The sequence below is a fragment of the Oxyura jamaicensis genome, chromosome 5, assembly GCF_011077185.1.
Source record: "Oxyura jamaicensis isolate SHBP4307 breed ruddy duck chromosome 5, BPBGC_Ojam_1.0, whole genome shotgun sequence".
NCBI lineage: Eukaryota > Metazoa > Chordata > Aves > Anseriformes > Anatidae > Oxyura > Oxyura jamaicensis.
This window is the reverse complement of record NC_048897.1, coordinates 16034569-16061565: the sequence shown is the minus strand read 5'-3', so window position 1 is coordinate 16061565 and position 26997 is coordinate 16034569. Positions and strand designations below refer to the sequence as shown.

The 26997-nt window shown below is 34.1% G+C and overlaps 1 protein-coding gene across 11 annotated transcripts in view; it reads right to left on the bottom strand.

Annotated features, from left to right (window-relative positions):
- The window catches only part of RYR3 (ryanodine receptor 3), a 222108-nt gene that overhangs the window by 118605 nt on the left and 76506 nt on the right, over window positions 1-26997 (bottom strand). For 7 of the 11 annotated variants that reach the window (XM_035328748.1, XM_035328746.1, XM_035328751.1 and 4 more), the window contains 15 exons: window positions 25394-25567; window positions 22390-22514; window positions 17933-18101; window positions 16792-16927; window positions 14744-14839; window positions 13918-14036; window positions 12498-12631; window positions 11357-11598; window positions 9002-9194; window positions 5132-5348; window positions 4817-4921; window positions 3951-4054; window positions 3420-3503; window positions 1415-1574; window positions 813-960 (listed from right to left, as the gene is read on the bottom strand). In XM_035328748.1, the coding sequence (XP_035184639.1) occupies window positions 813-960; window positions 1415-1574; window positions 3420-3503; window positions 3951-4054; window positions 4817-4921; window positions 5132-5348; window positions 9002-9194; window positions 11357-11598; window positions 12498-12631; window positions 13918-14036; window positions 14744-14839; window positions 16792-16927; window positions 17933-18101; window positions 22390-22514; window positions 25394-25567 (2206 nt within the window). The remainder of the gene's footprint in view (window positions 1-812; window positions 961-1414; window positions 1575-3419; window positions 3504-3950; window positions 4055-4816; window positions 4922-5131; window positions 5349-9001; window positions 9195-11356; window positions 11599-12497; window positions 12632-13917; window positions 14037-14743; window positions 14840-16791; window positions 16928-17932; window positions 18102-22389; window positions 22515-25393; window positions 25568-26997) is intronic. The other 4 variants (XM_035328745.1, XM_035328747.1, XM_035328753.1 and 1 more) reach the window with 1 other exon arrangement.

Genomic DNA, 26997 nt, shown 5'->3' with positions numbered 1-26997 from the left:
TCTTAGAGGTCCTTTTCCAACCTAAATGATTCCATGATCCTATACAGCAAGAGTGACTATCCACTATTTATAATCAAAATATTTCTGTGACTATCACACTAAGCAGAGCCACAAACATATAATTGACTGGAGAAGACATCAGAAGTGTAAGATTACTATACACAACACGATCCAATGCAAAAAAATGAAACTAACTAAAGCTGCATGTTATCTATTTTATTAAGAACATTAGTAAGATAAGCAATGTATGTAGCTTATATACTTAGGAATTTGGATTTTAAAATCTTTTTAAAGGCAAAGTAGCTTTACCTTTATTATATTAGAACTATTAATGAATTGCTCTTGAAACATTACAGCTGCAGCATCTAAAAACAAGAACTGTAAATTGAGGTATCTGATTATTTTTCCAATACTGTCTTAGTTTTAGATAAGCATGCATTTCAAGCTTTTCATACATAATGAAGAAGCAGAAAGGAATGAACTGTCTCAGATCACAATTTCAGAACATTTTAAACAGCGATTTCCAAATGAAAATTAGTATGTCTACAGACACTACAGATGTTCTCCAACCTGAAAATCACGGAAACTATAATTATTGTATAATCTGCTAAAACTAATCTTTTAAAAAACATATGTAAGTAACATACAAGACATTTAAAAAGTATATTTGCACCTTTCATTCAAGTCCACAGTGAAAATATATAGTATTAATTCATCCCTTATATGTTTTGCCTATCTATTCATGTCTTTTTTTTTTTTTTCATAGCCCCGAGGGGAAAAAAAAGACCATGATTCTTACTGGTTGTACATACCTATTTCTTGGTCAGGTGGCTCAACACTGTAACCATAGCCTGCAAATGTTCTAACAGCTTCACGGAGGGAATCTCTGTTTGATTTTTTAGTGCGTTCATCTAATAATGCATATGGCACTAGCCGAGGATTACGTTTGTTCTTAAGATCCTAAAAGGAGTTATAAAAAAGAACAAAAAGAAAATTGCATTTGAACATGACAAAGAATGCATAAAATGAGACGGATTGTATTCTAAAGTAATGTTAGGATTACAAGAAAGAAACTACTGATGAAGAACAGTTCTGTGAATGAACAGTTCTAACACAAAAGAATATTAAGCCCAATTGTTAAGGATGTTAAAAACCTAATGACAAGAATGAAAGAGAAGTATGAAAATATATATTCTCATATCCTGCAGTTGCAGACATGTAGGCCTGATACTGTACTCAGACCTGCATAAGCAAAGCTTTTTTCCCTGCTCCTTCCACTTTTTCCTGACTTCCCAAAACATTCTGTATTTATCCTCTTATTTAATGCTCCCAACTGATGTTCTAGAACACAAAATCTCATATTCTTACTCTAAATGTAAGAATGTGAGAATGTAAGAATGTAAAAAGTCCATACCTGCTGAATGCCATAGGTCCATCCTTGCTTTATTCTGTCTTTTGCCCAGACATTATGTGCATTTTCTGCTAGTTTGTCAACTAGGAATTCTTGAGAAGGTAACAATTTCACTTCAGAAAGATCAAGAGGGGCAGGTTTATATCCATTTGACATCATGTAACTGTAAGTCAACAATGGAAAACAAATAGAGGTAAGATATCCCACTGATGGCAATTAAATTCTATGTCGCATTCAAAGAGTAAGTTTCACTTTATCCCTCCACTTTTCCTGCTCTCCCTTTCCTTTACAAAAGTTTTACAGTGCATTTGGTCATTAATTAGGACATTTCATGTATACACATAAAATTTTATGTATATACATTTTATGTATATACACTCTTCACTGTAGCAGAGTGTCTCATTTTCTACCTTTATTGGGTTTATTTGCACACAAACTAATTAAATGTGACCTAGCTCTGTATGTCGGTACTCAAAACAGTTGCTGTGAAAATAAGAAACTGTTATTAATGACTACTCTTCCTTATTTGTCATTTAAATCTTTGAAGTGTTTTCTATTTTAAAGGTGTGTGTGATAACCTCTCAATAAATTATTTTCATGTATAAACCTTTCGCATTATTAACTACTGTGTTTCTGATGCAAGTGTGTAAAGATTGCATTACCATTTTTTCAACAGAACAAAACATTGTAACTGTTGTTCTTCCCACATTTCTGTCAAGCAGTAGGTCTAGCAGTTTTTTAGCAGTAGGTATGAAGGCTCCTCTTCATCCCTTTCACATAGTATATAGACCACTCTGCTCTTTTAGACATACGCTGACTCTTGCTCAAACCACGTAACTTCAATTTCTTAACAAGACAATGATGTTAAGATCTTTTTTGTTCTGTTATTGAAGACAACAGTATGAAAACAGTATTATGATTGACTGCCTGCAGTATGAGGAAGGGTCCTTCCCCCCCCCCCCCCTTTTTTTTTATTAAAGGCATCTAATGAATCCAGATTACCATCTTCCATATCATAAAGCTATTTACTTTACTAGTATGTTTAAAAACCTAACTGAATTTCTCAGTACCATAAAGGTGTTTGAGGAAGACAGTTTGTGGGATTATAAATGAATGTAAAACGGCAAGTATCCAAATCACTGTTCCTGTCTTCAAGTTTTGTTGAAGAACAGGACTTTAACCTGTCCCATGACTGCAGAATGCCCACAGAAAAGGCTAAAATGTAGACATAATTCTCAATTCATTTTCACCACACTTGGGGTGATTGCTACTGATTACTGATTATAGATCATGCACCTATTTCAGCTCCCTGACTGCCATAGCAATTAAAAACTGAATTAAAAAATGATGAATTTTGTGCAATTATCTACACATGTACATTTCCAAGAAACATGCAACATTTTACAACTCTCATTTTCTCATTTTTTCTTTTTTTTTTTTTTGTTTGTTTGTTTGTTTTTCTCTCTTGTATTTGTTTTCCAAGTTGTACAGACTTAAGAAAATCTTTAAAGAGATGTATTAATAATGTCTCTGGAAATACATACTTGTTGAACAAACTTTTTCTTGGAGGGGAATAAAGGAGAGGTGTAAATTGAAATTAGAAGTTATGGAGAAAGGCTATTTCAAGTAGATCAATTTACCATTCATATATTATGCATACTCTGCTTTGCTGTGTGACAGAAAAGCACTGAAATGTTGCTTTCAACTTTGGAATATCTATTCTAAGACCTCATCACATTTACACCACATGCAATTTTATGTCTGTGTGGCTATTTGTATCTCTCTGAATCACTACAAAAGGTGATGTAATGCAGCAGTATTCACAGTCAACCACCATCACAGGCACACACAGGTAACAGATCAACCAAGCACTCTGCAAGTCTAAAAGGTTCATATAAAGTTTTTTTGTTGTTGTTGTTTGTTTTTAAAACAACATTACATATTTTTCTTTACCTAATATGATGGCGTTACAACTAATAATATATGATAGTTAGCATAAGGTACATACTTTTTAGGAAGCTTGACTTTTTTAAGATCTTCCTCTGCTGTTGGATTAGCATGAACAATGTGACACCCAAGGGCCAAAAGGGTTCTATCAATAAAGAAAAATGACAGTATTAAATTACAGTACTGTAGGGCTCACCCAGTTTTCTTTATCCTTGTTTTTGGTATAAATACACAGAACTACTGATATTTCAAAAGCAGTAAAGTCATTCAAAATGATGGAATATTAAACCCAATTATTTTATCAAAAATAAAATAAAATAAAATAAAAACTACATGTAAACAGGTATAAATCTGTGCATTGAAAATCATGCCATTTTGATTAAAGCCAAAAGGGTTTGGTGTTTTCTTCTTTGTATCTCTGTAGAGATACGTGTTTCTACATCTTTCTGAACGTGTTCCTGGAACTTCTGGCAAAATCAACAGAATACACTCTGAATGAGATATCCTAATGAGGTAGCATGTTTTTATATCTTACAATAATAAAATATGCTTGAATAAAAAAAATAAACAAACTTTTAAATTCAAAGCTCACTTGAGAGTTTCAGTTGACATTTGCAGATTATAATTCTTCTCTGTCTCAGGTAATTTTGAGAATTCTACAAGACAAGGATGATGCCTTTTATTATCATCCCGTATCTGTAACGAAGCAACAGAAAAGAGTATTTTCCTGATATCAGAATCAAGTCAGGATCTAACAATTATAAACTGAGTAAAGAATCAGTTAATTCTTTGAAATAAATAAAACAATACAATTCATTTTTACTCAATGACTGTTACGCATGATTATATAAATGCACATTCTTATTATTCATTTAAAATTACACTATAAGTACTCTCCCATAACCAACAAAAAATAGAAAAAATATAGCTATTTCATGGATTCTGCATAAATACATGAATCACATGAAAGCAAGCCTGCAAATTCAGTGAAGATTTCTACTGAATGCCTGAGCAATATATGGAGGAAGTCCCCTAAAACCCTGCTTCTGTTACCAGTGCAAGTGAATTTCCACATGGGACTTACTGCTTGGTATCTCTTTGATCCCAATGTTAGAGTAACCAAAAAATCAGATGTGGAGTTACTCACGATTGGTTATGATTTTCAGTAGAATTCCACCTTGGTTTAATCAGGATGTTTCTCAATGAATGTATCTATTCACATGATTCATAATAGCTATAGTGTTAAAATATGTTCCTTATTTATGCTGCAAATTTGTCTCTTAATTATTAGTTATTTTCATTGTCTCCTACTAGCTAACATGATCGTCTCTTATTAGTAATTTATTTTCTGTGTACATGCTTATAAACCACCTCTAAATACTCTGATAAAATTCCCAGTCCAAGTTTTCTGGTAGGACATTTAACCTAATATGACAGGACAGCACATTCAAAACATACCTTGCCATACGTCCAGCCCAGTTCTATTTTATTCATTCCCCACAGTTCATGGATATTTTCAGCTAGTTTGTCCCTGATCTTTTCAAGATGAAAAGGAAGAGCAATCTAAGAAAAGAACATAGCAATTCCACACATAAGAAAGGTTTCAGTATGACCAAACCCTGTAGATCCAAGATGACCTAGTTTAGTTAAATACAGCAAAACACACAAATAATGAGTTGCTAAGAAAGGTAGCAAGCTATCTTTGTTTTTACATTGTTAATTTACATCTGTTGTGTCTTATTTTCCTATCCCATAATGGCACACTTAACATACCTGACTGGTGTCTATAGGACAAGGGATGAAGGAAGCTTGGGAGAGGAATTGTGTTGTACCCAGCAAATCCCTCACTCCATCAGAATCTCTCTTGTATTCTTTCACTGGTTCCAGTTTCATCTTCTCTTTTGGAAGCAAGGCTTCATAGCAGGGAGCATAGCCAGCAGGAGGTAGAAATTTAAACTCTCCATGACGTCCACCCAATAAGAAACGAGCTCTGTGCAATTTTCAATGAAGAAATGCTCTTAAATACTCAGCATATACTAACATTATAAATACGTCATTTAGAACCTTAAACATTTACTTGAAAACCATGTATAAAAGTGTATTTCTTTCATGCTTTGATAAACACAAAAAAATTAACAAGCATTTCTACGAGCAGATGCTATTAATAACATCATCATCTACCAACTATTTTTGAGCATCTGTTTTAGTCAAAGCAAAAATAATTATCAATGCAATATTTTGAAAAAAATATATTTCTTATTTAAAATCAAATGGCTGTCAGTTTAGTGAAATTTCTAATGCATTTAAATGATTGGGAAAATCTAATTTAATTTGGACTAGTGCTCTAAAACTACCACAGAGACTATTTATATACCACTTAAAATTTTTCATGTAACTTCTCAGTGGATTCATGCAGGCAGCTGGCACATAAGAATCCACTAAAAACAGGATATGGTGAAACAAAAGGCACTATAATCATAATACAGAAATCAAACAAACAAAATTACACCAAATGCTACAATTGGGAATGAGTTTCAAACAAATAGCTAGGATCCCTGCTAAACCCCTAAAGTTTTCTGTTTCTCCTCAGATATATACCTTTCATATAAACATAAGAGTATATCAGGAAAAACAACAAAAACAAACACTATCAGACTTCATATTTGGATCATTTAATTCATATTTGGATAATTTAATTTTATAAATACCTTGCTTTAAATATTTGAGTGTTCCCAAGGTAGCTAAGTATCTGAGGAGACAACTTTGAGCTTAAAGCTCTCTTTATAGCAACTCTCCAAACAGATTAAAATAACTTTTTTTTTTTTTTTTTTAAAAAAAAAAAGGAGGTCAATTTCATTTTGAGACCTAGAATTCTAACTTTCTAAGTAGGCAAAAGCCAAAGAAAGTATTGAAAGGAAAATACTTTCACACAATTTTTCCTTTGATGACTATGTTCCACTAAAAAGGTCCTTGCTTCCTGCCAACTTGGTCAATTTTTCTGAGTTGTAGCAAACTATTCAATCTCATAGGATATTTATGATGATATCATTCCTGCCAAAACCTGTTTTCTCCTTGCTCTTCACTGCATTTCCCTGCAGTGAAGACTACAGACTATAGAGTCCTAATTCTGCAGACTCTCTTTTGATAACTTGATCAATAAAGGAAGCTGTGTCTTTTTGTGTCATTTCAAAAGAAATGTTAATATTTCTCTTTCATTTAGAAAAAAAAACACATTTTACATTTGGCAGACATTAAGCTTGAGAAGAACCCTCCTGAAAATCAAATATGAAGCAATATAACTCCTAAAAGACAGTTAGAAATAGGTAAACATATTGATTTAGGTTAATTACTATAATTACTACTCTTTTTGCTTTGTTTTGGAATTGGACCATAGAACTATTTTATGGTCCAAAAGCACTCTTGATACCTACACCTACAATTCAGCAACTTGCTAGCAATTGTATTTACTTTTCCTAGCCTGAAAGACAGACAGCACTAAGGTAAACAGTCTTTTGCTTACTACAGTGTCTACCTGTGCAAAACAAGACCCCAAGATAACAGCATTCAATGTACCTCATGTTTAATTACAAAAAGCACCAGGCACTTGAAGATGCTGACTTTTCATCTCAACACATACAGACTATCCGACTATTCATCTCAAGACATCCAACTTTAATAATGTGTAAGACAGTTAATTTAATCTCATTTCATTTCTCTTTCTCTGCCTTTACACATTTTTTAAAAATGGGATAAATAAATCTGTAGAAGAAAAGAAAAAAATTCTCAGTACAAATATGCTGTTCAAATTCCTTGCTTATCTGAATAGCTATATTGTAGTACTACAAGCGTAGCTGATAGCACCATTGGTAGAGGGAGAAAAAAAAAGGACAGATACTGAGAAAATACCTATGGTAAAAAGAAGAATGAGAGACAGTATGAACAAGCAGGTGCTGAAAAGGGTTAAGAGAGGAAAAACTGATGCTGGAATGATCAAAAAGACTCAGAATCAGAGACTGAGAAAAGTCAAAGAAAACAGGAAAAACAGGTATGCCACATGAGAAGCAGAAACTCATGCCTCCACTGATCAATTTGGGATTCCCATGTAATAACATTTCTCTGATATCAACAGATAGAAGACAACATATAACCTACTACTGCCATCAGCTACTATTAACTACAAGGGAGAATGTTCTCACAAAATAAGCAACCAATGTTAAATAAGAATGAAGAAAACTAATCATATTGATTTAGGTTGTTTTCTTACGGGGAAAAGGTAATGAATGTTTTCAGAAGCCCTTGTACTAGTGCAACGACATATTAGGGTCACTCCCAGAGAACAAATGAAAACTTATCTATTACCTCCTTCAGTCTGTTTGGTCTCTATTTATAATGTCATCTTGGGAGCATAAGCATGAGATGGTCAAAATATTCATCTGTTAATCACAGAAGGAAAAGACCACAGCCAGTTTTCAGATTCACTTCACCTCTGAGAAACAAAGATTTCTTTTTTTTTTCTTTTTTTTTTTTTTTTCTAATGGTCAAATGTACGAAAAACATTTGTGAATGAAGAACATTTGTGACTTATTTTTTCTTCGACTTAAGAAAGCCAGCCATATGTTGTTTTCTCTGGGTACACTGAACCCTCATTTCTCAAAAGTTACCATGTATAGAGGAAGCTTTCCTTTATATAAAAGTAACCCAGCCCTTTTTTCTTTCACTCAATCACCAGAATCTCATATTCCTATCATTATTTCTTCTAAGGTTGGCCATTTCTGGCAGCTATTGTCATCTAGACCATCACATTTTTTCATAGCGAATTTTTTTCATAGCTTATACATATTTTATGCAGAAATCATGCTGAGTCTTTAAAAGAGAAAAATCTCAACATTTCTTACTAAAAAAATCTCCTTAATTATCTCTACGTCTTTCCTTCCTACAGTTGTTGGCTGTCAGTATAAGCAAGAAAGATGTTGTAGATGATCAGAATAGAAGACAGTCATGTTATATCAAACAATGCAAGGGTTGTTGCATTGTCTCTATGATGTCAACAAATATATTTTGGTCACTTAAACAGACTGACACTTGCAGATTTTCTGAATGAATTAAAGGTAAGAAAACAATAGAAACCTGACAGAATTAAGTTTGTATTTAATTATTTTAGCTATAAAACAGGTAAGGAATGCGCAATGTCAATAATAACTTTCCAAAAATGCTCCTCATCAGCATTTTGAATTCACTACTGTGAATATGGTATCAGTTTTCCTGATGATTTAGTGTATTTTTTTAGCCTCCTGCTGAGAATGCTGTGTGAGAATTTTGATTAGTGTCAAATAAGGTGCTGTGTTTCTAATGTGCCTTTTTTCCACTGATAATTGGAATGAGACAAAATTAATTTCCCCTAGGTCACCGAATACCCATATAGTAATGATTTTCAGACACTGTTACTTGGCCGGGTTGCTAATAGGCTCACATTTTACCCTTAAGTGAAATTATCCCTGAAAAATCAATACTTTCTTGCCTCCCTCCCTCCCAGCTGATATTTGGGCAAACCTGAAACAAGAAGACACAATAAATCATATATAAAATCAAATGACATTTTGTGCGACAAGACAGCTAAGAAAAGAACAATTAAGTAGCACTTACTTTACACCTGCTGATAAGCTTACAACAGGGAAGAAAAACCCTTCAGTACAGAAGTTCTCAAACATTCCTTGTACAGGCTGCCCATTAATGCGGAATGAAATGCTGGGTACACCTAAATCCAAGCAGCAGCTAACCACATCATCAGATGACAACAAATGCTGATTGACAGATGCTACAGCTCTGGGCACTCGACCTAGGATGAAAATATCCGAATAATGAGAATTTAAAGACTCTCACACATTTAACAATGAAGTAATAAATACATTTCCTCAAAAACATCATCAAGGTTTTGTTCTCAGTCACAGAAACATGATCTTGTCCTCACCTGTTTTATGAATGGATCTGATTTTAAAAACAGACAATGAGTTAATATTGTTCAAACTGATATGTGACAGAACAGTGCACAAACTGAGCAACTGACTCAAGACCTCCGACACTGTTCACAAGACAGGAACATGCTCAGCTCAAATCATGTGAGTTCACACTGTAGACTTACGTAAGAGCACTGAGGCACAGCAAATAATGCCATCTGCCTAACACTTATATACCTTTTTTTTAAAAAAAAAAAAATTACTTGTGAAATAACAGATATACATATCTAACAGAGCAAATTCTATTTGCGGATGAATGAGAAAGGCACGAGGCTTCTACCAATAACAACAAGCCCAGAACTCATCAGATCTCTAAGCCCTCCCATGTATTCCCCCGTTTCATCTACATTCTATACAAAGCTTTCTATATGAAAGACCTTCATCAATTAAGTTTGTTACATATCTTAGGTACAAATCTTAATTGCCAGATCACTTCCACCATTTAATGGAATTACGTAAGTAGAATAAATGCGTACAATCTTAGAGAAATTCTAGTAACTGTTTCACTTCTTACTGCTTTTCTTTCTTCTTTCATTGCTTTCATTTCAAATATAGTAGGTGATGTAATTTAGTACTTAATTTTGTATTTTATAGCCTCATGCAATATTTCTTTACTGAAATATTACTTATTTAGAGAGTATTTTAGGAACTATAAGAAAGCAAAAATGACAACCGTCAGCATTTCCTGTGTTGCTATTTGATTCTTACAATTAGCCACCTGCACTTTCCTGGTTGTTTCTACAGCAACATACATTAATATGGTCAACAGGTACTCCACTGTACCATACCTATTTTTTTTTTACAAAAAGTATACTGCAGTTCCCTTTCAGACAAAGTTTTAGGGAAGGCAGACCAGAAAAAAAGGTCAGTCTTTCTGATATCTCCAAAGCCTGCCTTCCAGCTAACTCTGCACCCCACAGGGCCCTAACTAACCCCTCTCTAAAGCACCCTAAAAAGTTTCTTCTCCTATTTTCTACTTTTTCTTCAGCAGCTTTTCTAACACATGCATTATTACAAAAAATAGTTGAACGGCAACACCTCAGATGAGCCTTCCTGTCAATGCTTTTTGCTCTTCTATAACTCTTACTCAGATCTAGGCAACTGAATGTGCAGTCATGTCCATTTTGTTAACTCACCCCACTAACATTCTTAACCTACTTGAACAAAGAACAGCTAATGAGACCACAAGTTTAATGTTACTGATCCTTAGGTGACCACAAAATATGCATTTGCTACTATCCATTACCTCTCTTCTTTATAAATGGCAAGTTTAATCAATTCACTGCAATACAAATTGAGTCTCCCATATTATTACACACATTAAAAAGAATTTATAAAGAGACTATTTTTCTGCCTAAGTCTGTTTTAGATAATGTGTTTGATGAACACTATTTTTTTCAAACAGCCTAATAACTACAGGTTTTCAGTTTGATGTACCACTGAAATTTATCTTCTAAAAACAACAGAAGTTGGTAACACATTGCAGTAATTCTTAGTTCTAATTGACAGAATTATCTTTTATTAAGTAATTTACCAAACTCCAAATTCATCTTATTAAACATATCAATAATAATAATTTCATTTAACAGCAATTGTAGTTGCAAAGTGAAAGAATACTGCTACATGATATGTAGCAATACAATGAATTTGTATAAGATCAGTGTATCCACTGATTTTTAACAGATACATTAAAGTCAGTATTGATCTAGATCTAGAAAATAACACTTTTTGATCAAAATCATGAAGACAAAAACTATCTGCTAAACAGTCCAGTTGGCATAGTTTGATATTGACTAAAATCTCAGACAAGCAGTATGACCTAAAGCCTCATGGTATCCTGAAGTTCTGAATACAGCTGTCTATAAATCAGTACACAGTATATGCAACAGATGCATATATGTACCTACCGGTACTGAAAGCAGAGGTTGGTAATCCCAATATGCAAGAATCCCTGAATAGAAGTGAAAGTGAACAAAGTACTTACCAGACCACAGATGAAGGCCATCAAAACCATAAGAGTATAGGTCATCCCCAACACCATTGCCACCCCATCCTTCTCCTCCTCCAGGATAGGGAGCATAACCTGAAGTAGAGGCCCATCCAACTCGTAAATGAGTGGGTTCCGCCGTCAAGAATGGATCAACCTGATCAATTATTAATTCAAAGTACCACTTCTTGTATTGTGCAGAGCCCTCTGCAACACCCAAAAATATGTTCGGCCTTATGCTAAAAAAGAAAATATAATCCAGTTAGTGTAAAACATAAAATGTGGAATATGGGTTATATTGCTGTAAAATAGTCGAATTCACTTTGAAAATATGATACAAGTGATACCAGCAATAGAACTAGAGGGAATGGCCTCAAGTTGAGCCAGGGGAGATTCAGGTTGGAAATCAGGAGACACTTCTCAGAAAGAATAGTCAGACATTGGAATGGGTTGCCCAGGGAGGTGGTCAAGTCACCGTTCCTGGGTGTGTTTAAGGAAAGTTTTGGGTGTGGTGCTTAGGGACATGGTTTAGTGGGTGATATTGGTGGTAGGGAGATGGTTGGACCAGATGATCTTGGAGGGCTTTTCCAACCTTAATGATTCTGTAAGTGTAGATGTCCACATTTTGCTTATAGTATTTGATTTGAGATAGGGACCCATTTTGTGACTTCATAAATCTGCTGCAGAATTATCTTCTAAGGCATATAGTTCCATGCTTTGAAAAATTTATAGTTAAAAGATGAATAACAAGATCATAAAAAAAAAAAAAAAAAAGGAGTTAAGCTGCTAGGAAATCAAATGCCTCTTAAGTCATAAAGTATCTCACACAATGTGCTCCATAATAATTATTAGATAGAGCCATACTCTGTTTTGAATGAGACGTAAGCAACTTTCACCTTTCCAATTAATGCCAATACAGATCTTACTATTACTAACAATTCCTACTTGACCACAGTTTCCAGAGTAATTGCTGTATTTGTAGTAAAAATTGATTTTTAAGAAGTTATACATAAACATGTCCTATAATGTGTCTCCATACTGAAAAATGCAGAACATGTCTTAGGTTACAGTATTTTTGACAGTTATAGAAGACATTTAAGTTCATTTTTTTTTCTAACAATAAAACATGTCACAATACCTTGTCACATCATTAATCAAACGTGTTTGCAAGAGTAAGTCTCTTCTAGGCAATAGATTGTCACAGATCAAATTTTGATTGGCACGAACAGCAACTCCATTACAGACACAGAGAGAGCAAAGCACATCGAGAACCTGAAAGAAGAAATCAGAAGAAAGTTGGGTAAAAGTTTTTATTATATACACTGTAGTTCAGTTGTTAACTAACAACTACATTAATCTACATTCAGAATAGACCTAGAGGAAGGAATATAACAGGCATCATCATTATTTTTTTCTAAATACTCTTTTTATATATGGACTGAGTAGTCTGTATTACTGATGGTGGACATCAAACATTTGTAAAATATTCAGAACAGAGGATTTGCAAAATGCAAAGAAATTTCCTTTGAGATTTCTTATTTTCATTTCTATTGTAAAGTAGCAAGGCTATTACAGCTGCTTGTCAACTCTTCACAATATCTTTTTTTACTAATAATAATTTGAGAAATTTCCTGTGGCCCAAATAAATTAATGGACAAATCTAAGCAGCAATTCTGAGACTACTTAGGAACCCATTCCAAATGTATGCTTTCAATAAGATATTGAAAATCCATTTATATTTTAAATCAAAAGCATTTAAAATAATTCAATATAAAGCAAAGTAGAGTTTCAGAAAGATCTAATTCTAAAGCTTCAGCTCTCTTTTTTTTTTGGTCGCAGTTCGGAAAGTGAAAGATTGAATAACTGTCCAACAAATTACTGGTTAGGATAGAGTTTTGAGCAAAAACTCTTGGACACAAAACTTCTGTTTTGAACACAGTAACATAGTGTTGCCAAGGAATACAACTCCTCACCTTTGCAAGAAAAACTGAGAAGCTTAAAGATGCATTTGAGCTCTGACATACAATTACTGAGCAAATAGCCTGAACAGTGTAAACTGTAATAAATTAACTCCAAGATACAGTATCATCTTCCCACTACTGATTATCACTGTGGAAACTGTTGCTCAACACAAACAGCAGCAGAACAAAACATTTATGATAGCCATTCCTGTCCTCTGGCTGGTTCTGAAGAACTCTGGATCACAAAGCAGCAAGCTACTCTATCCAGGTACTTAGAGACACCAGTGAACTTCATTTTGTCAGCTAATACAAAATTATAGGTACAACTTTTTTTGACTGGTTATCCATATTTATTAGCTTTTCATGCATATTTGGTATATTTGAAACAGAAAAGCAATTAAATGTTACACTTTATTTTATTTTATTTTAAAATCTAAACAAAGCAATTTTGCAAACATACTTCCAGGTTATTTTATTCCTTTGAAGATACTAGTATCATGTATTTCCATGTAAACATTTCCCTGTTTTGTTTTTTTGTTTTTGTTCCTTATCAATTACTGTAAGCTTATCAATACATCCTCAGTTTTCCAAACATACCTTGTAATTGCGCCCATGTTTATCCAACAGTGAAATAATAGATTTTATATGCTCCTCAGCTATTATATTTAAAGCTTCTGGGCTTTCAATCAAGATACAGTGCAACACTTCCAAAATACCTGTATGAAGACCACAGTAAAAACGTTGCCATTAATCACCTGCACAACTGAACATAATCCAAAAGTTCAGTAGATAACAGGGTATCTTAAGAGACACTGCTTCTTCTCCAGTCTAAAAAGAGAATGAAAACACTTTCAAAGCGTATTGATATGCCTATGATGTGAGCTACATTAGGTGTCAATGCTTTACATAGCTGTTACTTTCTGATTTATTTTGAAAACAGACATAATTTAAAAAGCATTGAGGAAAAATGCAATTTAAGCTCTTTCCTTTCAATAAGGCAGATAAAGGTTTTAGTAGGGAGCATTGTATAGTATTCTGATATTTTGTTGAACACTGCAATACAAAAAAATATCTCTAAACGATTCTGTTATTTGCAGTTGTGCCCACAAACAACTTTGGTGTTACTTAACAGCAATGGGACAATAGTCTTGATACTTTCAGAAAATTCATCAATTTATTGAAGTCAAATTTGTCAACGTTGATTAGACATAGTATTGCACATACCATATAAATGGAGAAAAAAAAAAAAAAAGCTTGTATAAATATAACACTTTGCTTAATAATAATAATAAAATAAAATCCAGATACAGTTTAGTTTCTAATGCATGCTGTTTTCAAGCAAAACTGCTCTGACAAATATCATGCACAACATCTGTATGTAGTGTATTGATAGTTAATTTGCACAGATAGAAGTAAGTCTCACCTGAGGAAGATTCTAATCTGTCCAATTTACTTATTAGCCAATCAAGGTTACTGGAAAATTGAGTACAATTGTTTCTGTTGCCACGAATGAGGGCAGCTGAAAAGAAATCCACAGGTTATAATTTTTAACAGTAGATTTTTTTTAATCACTAATGTTGATCATACGTAATTTAACATTTTAAAAATAACTTCACAAAAAAAAAACATACTAAATACATGTGTGTTATGGTAACAAAGAATTAAGATTTTCACTAATTTGACTATCAGCAACTGACAGTTTCTTAAGAGCATGCAGCTTTTGAAGTTGATAGGGGCCTACTGGATAAACCAGAATTTCAGCAAAAATACTTTTTATCTCTGTTTTATTTAGTTGCTACATTTAATTTATTTTATTTTAATTTTTACTCCTATCTCTGGTTAGTTATAGAAATTATCCACCACTCTTGTTCAATGCAACTGTTAAGCACTGATAGGTTGAAACAGTTCTGTTTCCTTCCAATGAGTGGGAAGTTTACACTCAAGCAGAGGTTGGGTACTGTTCTTTAGCCCTACCTTCTGCTTAAAACCTGATATAAATTGGATAGCTTTTAGTCTTCAGTACCACAAAACACAATGTTATTTGATTGCACTTTGAAATTTCATTAGCAGTTGAATATTCTAAGCAATAGAAACTTTATTCTAGAAGTTATTACTGATCATAGAAATATAACATATAACATAGAAATATAATTTTGTATAAAACTGTCAAGGATTTTTATTATGAAGGATTTTTATTATTTTTTATTATGAACTTAACATTTATTACAACAGAACAATCATGTCCAAACTGTACCTGCAGAAGAAAATCAAGATGATATCTGGAAAGGCCTACAGAGCACTAAAGAGTTTTCATCCTACTTTTCTTTAAACTCTTGAGACTGCAGTAAAAGGCAGGCAATGATATTTCATTACTTTCTTAAGAAATCAGGTTTCATCAGAAGCACCTGCATTTCTGCACTACTCATGATCCGTGTGAATCTCATGCTTCAAAGCACCACTTCTAGTGTCTTCCTCATATTCAGATGGAACTTCTGAGTTTCAGTTTGTGCCCTATGCTTCTTGTTCTATCACAGGTTACTCTTGAAAAGAGTCCAGACCTATCGTCTTGACACTCCCTTATAACATACTTAAATACATTAATAAGATCCCCTCTCAGCCTTCTCCAGGCTAAACAGGCCCAGCTCTCTCAGTCTTTACTCATGAAGGAGGTGCTTCAGTCCCTTAATGATTTTAATAGTCCTCCTCTCTCTAGGATCTTCATGTCTCTCTTGTACTGGGGAACCTAGAACTGGACACAGCACTCCAGATTTGGCCTCATCATAGCTGAAGACAGGGAAGATAACTTCTCTTGGACTGCTGGTAACACTTCCTAATGCACCCCAGGATACCACTGGCCATAGCCAACAAGAGCACATTTGCCGGCTCATGGTTAACTTGTTGTCCACCAGGATTCCCAGGTCCTTCTCTGCAGAGCTGCTTACCAGCAGGTCAACCCTCAACCTGTATTGATGCATGAGGTTATTCTTCCCTAGGTGCAGGACCCCACACTTGCCTTTGTTGAACTTGATGAAGTTCCTCTCCACCCAACTCTCCAGGCTGTCCAGGTCTCTCTGAAGAGGTGTCAGCCACTCCTCCCAGTTTTATATCATCAGCAAACTTGCTGAGGGTGCGCTCTGTACCTTCATCCAGGTCACTGACAAGTAAGTTGACTGGTACCAGCACTGACCCCTGGGGGACACCACTAGCTACAGGCCTCTAACTAGACTGAGCTGCTGATCACAGTTTCAACTCCGAGCTCAAGCCTGAGCTCTGCCACCCAGCCAGTTCTTAATCCACCACAATGAACTCTGTTTTCTGTAGTAAGTACCAGTAAATACATTGAAGAAATTCTATAACTTACATGACAGAATGAATGACACACAAAGTACTCTTCTTTGGTAGTGAAGCAACAAGTAAAATATAAAGAATACATATGTGTTTTAACTTCAGTGGAATAATCAAAGAACTTACCTAACAGTTTGTAAAGGAGATTTAAAATTTCTTTCCATGTGGTACCATTTTCTTCTCTTGCAATTTCTGCAAAATGAGCTGCACTGTTGTAGTCATTTAAACGATCAATGCAATTCAAAACTAGTGCCAGCATGCCCTATATACATAAAACAGAGAGGAAAAACAACTATATATGAAAAAAGCACATACTGTCCTTTTAATATTTTTTTTTTCACTGTTCTTTTAAAAACTGCATTATCTTCATTTAAAAAAACGACTGTGCTTATAAGATATGAATATGTATTTTTCTATATCAAAACCGCCTATTGTGGAGAATGATTCTATAATGTTCCTTACTCGGCTGACAATCATAAAATATAAGGAACAAAACAAAGCTGACAATAAAGGCTTTTATATTTTTTTTGTAAATAGAATCTTTTTTACATAAAATCTTCCTTATATAGAAAAAAACAATTTATACACAAAGGAACTTTACTTGATTTATAAAGGTGTAAATTTTGCTGGCCAATAAAATATCTGTAAAACAAAGTTGTTAAAATACCAGAACAGATTTTTAACTTCAGTTTGGTTTGAGACTAAAATGACACTGAAAACCTGTAAGGAATTCAAATGTGGCTAAAAATATTGTAAAATATACTTCCTATTTATAAAGAAGCATAATTATTCTGATTTCAGAAAGCAGCAATTCTACAATTACGTAATACATATCTTTCACTACAGCTAACCTTTTCCCAATTTCTAGACATGAAAATTTCCTTTTTCATACCATGGTGGACAGGCAAGACATCAGAAATAACATCTATCATTCATCCAAGTTTTACTATTCATTTGGAGCATCCAGGATGTGAAAATGTGTAGAGAGAATAATCTTTTTTTTTTTTTTTTTTTTTTTTTTAATTTTAATCACTATAATTTCTTTTAACAATAGCACCTGATTAATGATGCTTAGAAGCATTAAGACCAAATTTTACCAGAGAATTTGTAGCCTGTGAAAAGTATGGAAGTCAAAAATATATAACAGCAAGTTATCATATGGCATTACAGTCCATTACATATACACACACATCTGATAATGTTTAGATTCCTCTCAATGTTTGTGACATTTAACATCAAAATAAGGTAACAAATCCTCTCTCTTTACCTCTTCTTTGAATAGATTTTGTCTGTTTTTTAATGACCGAAGCTTGCTTTGTTTATCCTCATGTTCCAGGTCTTCTTCGGGAGGCTGAAAGTAAGTAATCAGGTCTTGCAGAGTCTGAGCCATCTCCTCAACAGGCAGGGCAATGGGTGATAGTGTTCTGTTGTTTCCACTAGGGAAAACAAGAACCACATAGACTGGCAGAGTTATTCATTTTCACACTAATTTACAGTGTTACAGAGCAGCCTATTTTCTGTTCATATCTAAATCAAGTCTTCTTATACATAGAACATATGTATATGAACAACAGTTGATCTGAATTGCAAACCATTCAAACATCTATTGTTTGGGTGTCCAATACTCAGAGGTTCCTGAACTGGAATCACATTTCCTCTTCTGCACTGATTTAAACAGAGTAAGATTTAAAAAAAAGAAGAAAAAGAAAAAAAAAAGAAGAAAAAAGAGAAGGAGCAAAGTAAGGAAGAAGCTAGATGAAAGATAAAAGATGTAGCAAGGTCCTTTTTTACAGTAATAGATATTGTTTAGATGCTTTAAATCCTATTAATGTTACAGGTGCATCATAGAGATGGCCTAAGATGGTAGCAATTATTGCAGCTGTACACCCCCATTCATCCTGATAAAGAATGAAAGAATAGCAGGTAATCCTAACTATTAATTAGTTGCTTCTGTATCAATTCTATATAGGAAGTAAAAAAAGCTGGGATTTAAAAATATAAAGCATTTCAAGGAATCACAATTGTCAGTAAAACAATATCTCTTACCCGTTCAAGCATTTGCTCAAACAATCTTGGATGACAACCCCATTTTTTAGGGTCTGACTCACTATTATAGGTAGTGTAATCTAGGAGAAGCTGACTGATAGCTGAGGTGGCTGTGTTTTTATATCTTCAGCACAGGAAATAAAAAGTAATAGTGTAGTCCTTTGTGAGTAAGTAATGTTGTTTTAAACACTCTAACATACAGTGTTCTGTGGAAGCAAAGTCTTAAATATAAACTCATTTTTATTTTTTCATGTATTAGGCAGCAACAGACGGATAACTACTTGATTATCACATTGAAAATTTCTGCCAAGCACTGTGAAAAAATAGCTTCCTTAGAACTACATATATCCTTAATTACTTTATTTTGTACTCTTATACATTATCTCAGCAATTATAAATGAATATGCATTGACACCACACTGTGCTTTACCCCAAAAATCCTCGGATAAAAACATATCATATAGAAGAGATACAGTGAAGGAAACATGGAACTTTCACTGAAGCAAAGATCGTTGTCCTGCTGTTTGTATTGTCCTTTAAGTATATTAGTGTAAGATAAATGTTATTTTTATTAATTTACTCTGAAGAGTGGTGGAAGGAAAGGAGAAAAGAAGTAACAAGATAGCATAATAAGATTGTCCTTTAAAATGCCCCATAATTTCAAACTAGCATAGGTAAACGTGTTATTCAAAAGCACAAATACAACTACATATAAAAGTTATATACCAGTTTTCAAAATACTTTCCTTCACTAGCTGAATACTAATGCCTTTATCAGAACAATTAGTTTAGAACAATTTCTACGTAAAGTTTCAAACTTACTGATAACCAAGATTTGTTGAAATTAAGCTCTACTGATTAGTTTCAGAAATCATTCTGAATAGTATTTTACAAATTAACAAGCAAGATGATATACAGCACATGAACAAAGCTTTTTGAACACAAAATATGCTTCAAGAGGATGGAAAAATTTTAGCTGAAGCAAGTGAAAGGAAGTGAAGGGTGAAAGAAAGTCAATTTTGACTCAGAAAATGTATTTCATCCATAATATTGTTTAAATAGAAGCTTGAATGCAGAAAACCAAACTAGGGATGAAATGACATAAATATAGTATAATTTCTTGTTGAACATTTTATTTGTTCATTAAGATTCAAGATCTCATGAGGACAAAGGGTCTTCATTCAGCAACATACAAATTTAGATAAAATGATATTAATGTATAGCACATTTGTTTTGTTATTGGCTGAGATTACTCTTTTCCATGGAAAGAAGGGTATTAAGTTGCAACGTGTGGCAAGGATATTAGGCAACTACTTACCAAGCACGGCCCTTTATGAATCAAGAATATGATAAATCAAGTCTGATGTCTTATTAAATTGTTTAATTCTGCTAACTTTTTAATGTCCTTTGTAGTAATAATTCTGTGCTTAGGGTACTCGTATATTGCTTGTTTAACAATAACCCAAGGACGTTGGTGTTTTGATCTGTGGAAATAGCTATGACTGTTTCCACATTAGGTTTGACTTCTATTATACAGATAGTGGAACAGTCCAATTCCGGATAATTTGCATTGAGGTGTAATTACTAACTCCATTGCCATCTAGTAGAGCAAAGATTTGGAAGAAAAAATGTTCAGAAGGTAATTCTAGTGATTCTAGTCTAATCAAATTTAGAATCAATAGTAATAAATATTTATCAATAATTGTAGAAACAAAACTTGAGTTATTCCTTTCAATCAGATACAGTCGCTGTTTCCCTGCTGAGATGCTCTTATTACTAATTTTGCATTAAATTTTCCTTACATCTATTTCACTGTGGCTTAAACCACAGATTTACGTGACAGAAACAAGAAGTTGTTCTTTGTATCTTCTCAGCTGATGCTTAGCCTTTTGGCATACTTGTTCTTACTGCAGATAATCCATCACACAGCACACAGTTCACCAGAAAGGTCTGCCTCTCCTCTGGTTTGTAAGTCTTCCAAACATCACAGGGGTGACAGAGACTTAGAGACAGGATGGATGATTACAAAGGTACAAGTAAAATGCTGCAGCCAAGATATTGAAGGTAATAAAGGGGTTCTTCTCCTTCCAGATATGCAGAAATTTATTTTGTATCTCCTTCCATTGCTGATGTGCAAGGACTTGCGGCTGCTATGATTTCATAGAAAGAATCACAGAATATCCCAAGTTGGAAGGGACTCATAAGGACCATTGAGTCAAACTCCTGCGTCTGCAAAGGACCACCCAAAAATCAAACCATACATCTGAGAGCATTGTCCAAATGCTTCCTGAACTCCGGCAGGCTTGGTGCCAAGACCACCTCCCTGGGAAGCCTGTTCTGGTGCCTGACCACCCTCCCCGTGAAACACCTTTTCCTGATACCCAACCTGAACCTCACCTGTCCCAGCTCCATGCCATTACTTCAGGTCCTCTCACTGTCCCCAGTGAGCGGAGCTCAGCACCTGGCTCTCCACTCCCCTCACAAGGAAGCTGCAGGCTGCCATGAGGCCTCCCCTCCGTCTCCTCTTCTCTGGGCTGAACAAACCAAGCGACTTCAGCCACTCCTCATACCTCTTGCTCTCTAGACACTTCACCATCTTTGCAGCCCTCCTTAGAACACTCTCTAATAGTTATATATCATTTTTACATCCTTTTATCATCATTTTATCCTCTGTGATGCCTAAAACTGCACACAGTATTGGAGGACTGGAGGTGACACTGTACCAGCGCAGAGTAGGGCAGGTCAATCCCTTCCCTCGGCCAGCTAACAATGCCATGCTTGAGAAACCTGAGCATATATATGGCCCTCCTGCGTGCCATGGCACACTGTTGACTCATATTCAACTTGCTGTTGACCAAAATCCCCAGATCCCTTTCTGCAGGGCTGCTCTCCAGCCTTTCGTCCCCCAGTCTGTACATACAGCCAGGGCTATCCCTTCCCAGATGCGGAATTTGGCACTTGCTCAAGCACTTTCATTCTGTTGGTGATTGCCCAGCTCTCTTACTTGGTAAGATCTCTCTGCAAGGCCTCTCCAACATCGATGGAGTCAACAGCTCCTCCCAATTTAGTATCATCTGTAAACTTGCCAAAATAACCTTACGAACACTACATCCAAATCATTTATGAAAACATTGCAGAGAACTGGCCCTAAAATGGTGCCCTGCAGAATCCCACTAGTGACTGGCCACCAGCCTGATGTAACTCCATTTACTTTAACCCTATCATGTTCTATTCTTGATCTTGACAGTAGAGTAAGCGCATCTATTTTCCTTTCACGTGGTTTGATAAATTTGAATAGAGTTAACTATGGTATTTGGTTTACCAAGAAAAATAGAAGATAAGAACCCTTTTCTGAATATTCTCAAGTTTTATTTACTGTAGAATATTTACTAATGGAATTATACTGTGATAATTTGGCAACTTTTCTTCGAACTAGATTCTGGTCCAGTTTCAATCTGGCATCAAGGTATTGGATTTCACCTAAAGAGGCTTAACTAAGCTGAGTTTTATCTATCTAATGGCAGTACTCATCAAAATGACAAATCAGTAAAAATAAATTGGTAACAGCTTATAAATATAAATATCTGAAAACAGGAAGTAAGGATTTTGTTAGAGAATTTTTTCTCATTTCAGAATATTTAAAACAAACAAAAATTATTGCATATGAGATGATAACAACTACCTTATAAACTGGCTGAATAAGCTTGTAGTATTGCGAATGATTCGAGCAGCCTGGGATTCTTCGTGCTGACATCTTTGTAAGGTTAGACCATCATCCATATGGCCTTCTTGGTGCAATATAACCTATTGAAAGTCAGTAGTTAACAAAACCATGATTTTAAAAACCTTTAATACTTTCAAATTCTTGTAACATTTATTTTAATATTTCACTGAAAAGAGTAATTGCATATATACTGAGCTACTATGTTGTGCTCACTCTGAATACTTATTTATTAATTACAAATTTGTCAGTTTCACATAAAAGTTATTTGGAGATTACATGACAAGAACTTTCATTATTTCTATATTCTGTCTGTCAGGGAAAGATTGTCACTACCTTAAAGCATCATTTACTAAAGCATTCATACACAAGAAAACTACTGACAAGAAAATCAAGCTGGAGTGACAAACATCATGAAAATTACAATGCAGCTAATGGAGCAACTAGTAACTCCTGATTTATATAACTACACATTATGTTGGATTCTTCAAAGAACCAGATGTAAATATCATAGGAACATCAAGCAATAGCAGAGATCTTTCATTGGGTTGTCAACTTTCCCTTTAACTAAATACGGAATTCCACAAAAAGCTGGCATAATTTTAGACACCACATAAAACAAACCCTGATCATTGAGTCATTAAAATTCTGTACCACATTTTAAAGAATAAAATGTGAGTTATCCTACTGCTTTGATCAAAAGGTAAGCTACAGAACTCTCACTGAATAATATATTTTTTTAAGCTTTGAGGTAGTCAAAATTTGCTGGCCAGCATCCTAGCGAGCTGAGTAATTCTGTAGGCACTGAATAGGTATGAAAAGAACATAATCAATGTTATACTAATGGCTACTGACACAAAGGAAAAGGTTATTTACCAATAGCTTTCTTTCATACTGGCATGTAGGTATACCTAAGCACTGTAAGTGATGCTTTTTTGGATACCCCAGGATCCATGGAAATATGATCGAGAAGACTAGGATGACACTTTTGAATGAGTATACTGATAATTTTACCTTAAAGGAGAATAATTTATGTATCAGTCATATTTAGTTCTGTTCAAGCACTTCTTTATATATGGTTATGCTGTGTGTGACTTTGTTAGCTGAAATACCACTGTTCAGATAACAAAGGGTCTTGAGATCTCTTAACTGAACAATCACTAAAGAAATCTTGCTCACACACAATTAATAAGAAAACACGCATCTATCTGATAATGTTTCCTCAGGCTGTTGTATGTAGCTCTAGATTCTGGAAAGGACGTTACAGGAATGGAAATATTTGAGATAGGATATTAACAGTATCACAACTTGCAAATAACTTTACCTTCAATACCACATAGCTGACAAAAGACTTAGTCTTCTGGGAAGATATGAGTCTGTTAAGGGCCCAATCTCCCCTATTTCTTTGATCAAGAAAAATGTAACTACCAGGATGACTTTGCTTACTGGAAAATGGATAAAGGAAAAAGTACCCTTTAGTTCAGGACAGCATCTGATGTCCCGTACAAGATACAAGCTGGTTTTGCTTCTTGCAAAAATAAGGTATTTCTTGATCTTCCATGGGTAAAGAGGCACATTGAAAAAAATGCAGACCAGCTTGAGAAGTATTAAAGTGATTGAAAGCAACAATCATCTCACAGAATGATCGTGGAAGATGAATACCAAGATATGACTACACTTTTACTGTAGAAAAATTAATTTGACATGGAATTTAAAGGAGAACATATATCCAAACTTGCTTACAGACTGTAAGCAAGTTACCTTACTGTTATCTTATTCTAGAGAGGACAAAAAAAAACAAAACAAAACAAAACAAAATTTTCTTGCCTCCACAGACATATCAATTACAGGAAGCAAGAAGGTTTGAGTTTTCTTCTGTTGGAAGGCACTTAGCATGAGAGAATTTTCCAGCCGAGGGGGCAACAAAAGATTTTAGAGCCTTTGAACGTGAATGAAACACTTTGAAAGGAGAATAAAAGTGACAGGCAATTACAGAGGTTCTTTGGAGATGCTGAGCAGAAAGCTGGAAAAAAAACACAAGTAAACTTCACGGGTACCTATTGCAAAATTTTTCTCTGAATACAGAGGAAGAATCTACATACTGCCTTCACAAAAAGCAAAATGGGACTCTGGCGTGACAGAATCCCATAACCAATGCTAGCATGGCAAAGGAAGAGAGTGTCATTGTGTGTCTAAGTCTCTTAATGAGAAAATACTGAATGACTCCAGCACACAAAGAATTTCACAATCAGCCACGCTGCTGAGAACTGAAGGGAATGGGTACCCACTGCCCTTTAGTGACTATGCATGCTGTAAATGAGATTGCACCTTTTACAAGGCATCCAAAGTAGTTTATTCTTCAAGAATAAGGTTACCTTAAAGAAAAATACTCTGTCAGTCATGCATACTTTCTAGGACTGCTCTATTAAATAATGCGAAATGCTCACAGAATAACTGACAACATACTGAATATAGATATTTGCTTAAATAAAAAATTAAATGTTGAAAAAGTTGAATAAAATAACAGAGAAGCTTTGGGATTTCACTGCATTTTCTACAGCTGCAAGGATTATAATTACTTCATAATTTAAGATTTTATTTTTGTTATTCTGGACTTTCTACACGGATCTCTTTAATCATTCATGAGTAACACCATCACATGAAAACACAAATTAAAACCAAGATCCTGCTTACTACAGCCACAGAGTGGGCATGTACAGAAATCTACTTCCTTTGTAGACTGACTATTTTTTCTCAGAAGAACAAGTATTGTGGTAAAAGAAAGTATTTATAACTACCACATCGACAGGAAGGTTAAAAAACAAAACAAACAAAACACCACCACCAACAACAACAAAAAGGGAAAAAAAAAAGAGGATAGACTAAATCTGTTATGCAACTAATATTCATTCTACAAATAACTAATAATTGAAAAAACAAACAAGCAAACAAAAAACATTACCTTTCTTTTCAAGAGACCTAAACGTGCTGATTTAGCATCCTGTGCTTTATAAGTCAACCATAAAGCACTGGCCACATGTTGAACAAAACATACTGAATCACCGTACTTTATTTCTGGGACTCCCATTCCATCAATATCACGTTTAAGAGTGGAATCCTGTTTTTCTTTTAGCTCCTAGGAACATAAAATAGAAGTTGATGAAACAAGATAAACCATTGAATTCTACACTGAACAACATTCTAAGATTATCGACTCTATCAAATTAGTCAGAAACTAACTGATTAAATATAATTTCAAATTTGAAGTAACAGCATTTTTACTGAAATATCAAGTAAAAATCATAACTGTGTAAATATTTATTTTAAAAAATAAATGCTTAAACTGAACTAAATACTTAACCTAACCTAGTCAGTCACTAATCATTGATTTAATTAAGGTCTCAGTTTAGTAGAGTCTGAAGAACTTTATATTATTATTTTTTTCAAATTTTAGCTTAAAAATTAAAAAGAAAACTGTGCAGAAACATATTTTGAAATGTAATTAAAATACGTTTATGCTAGATTTTTTTTTATTGTATGCAGATAAAAACTTCACTTAGAATGATGCTTCTATATTTCAACAACCAGCAAAGAAAAAATTATTACCTTTGCAAAATCTGTAACATTACATTTATTTTATTTATTAATTTATTCATTATTTTTTAATTGTATTTTTCTATGTTTATCGTCTTTGTAAGAGGAATTGGATTCTTTCAAATCTCCATTAAAGCCACTTCAATGCTTGGCTAGAACACCCAGTACAATTCGTAAGCCCAAGTTTATAAAGTAAGTACAGTTTTTTACAATAAAAAGGTTTTCCTTTCAAAACTGAACTCAGCAGGAAATTCTATAACAGCAAATTAGGGATGTACATGAATTTTTGTGGTTTGTGGTTAAACAAAACAATAAGTAATTAGATTATTTTTTTCCCATGATTCCAAGTCCTCTGATGGAGAGAAGTGTAAATTGTTGCTAATTTGTTCCAAAGTAAACAAAACACGTTAGACATTGATATATAGTTTACATTATTGTATATCTAATAGGTTTTCTTATTTCATTATAGTTCAGTGAATGTTTAACATCTGTGGAGTAAAAATAAGTTCTATCATAACCACGCTAATCCACTTCCATTTATATGGAATTTAGCTGGCATATTTCAACAATATTTTAGTGGAAACAGACAGTATTATAATGCCAAGATGAAGTAGAATGAAATTACAATACATTCCTTGGGGGTATCATTACAATGTCAAGACAATGTGGAAATTATGTCACATCACATTCATATGACCTATACTACCACATACACATAGGGATGAACCCTTTCAATACACATATACAGTGAGGCCATTAAGTAATGACGAAAACAAGAAAACAGCACAAATCCAGTAACTGCCAACAATTAATTACACAGCTTTACATAGTGCCCTGAAGATTAAAGCATTTTTGTCAGTGTCAAGAAGCAAGCAATATCAATTAAGTTACTGTTTTTTTAAAGAAAAAGTGATACTTTTTGAAGAGAGGAGAGGAGAGGAGAGGAGAGGAGAGGAGAGGAGAGGAGAGGAG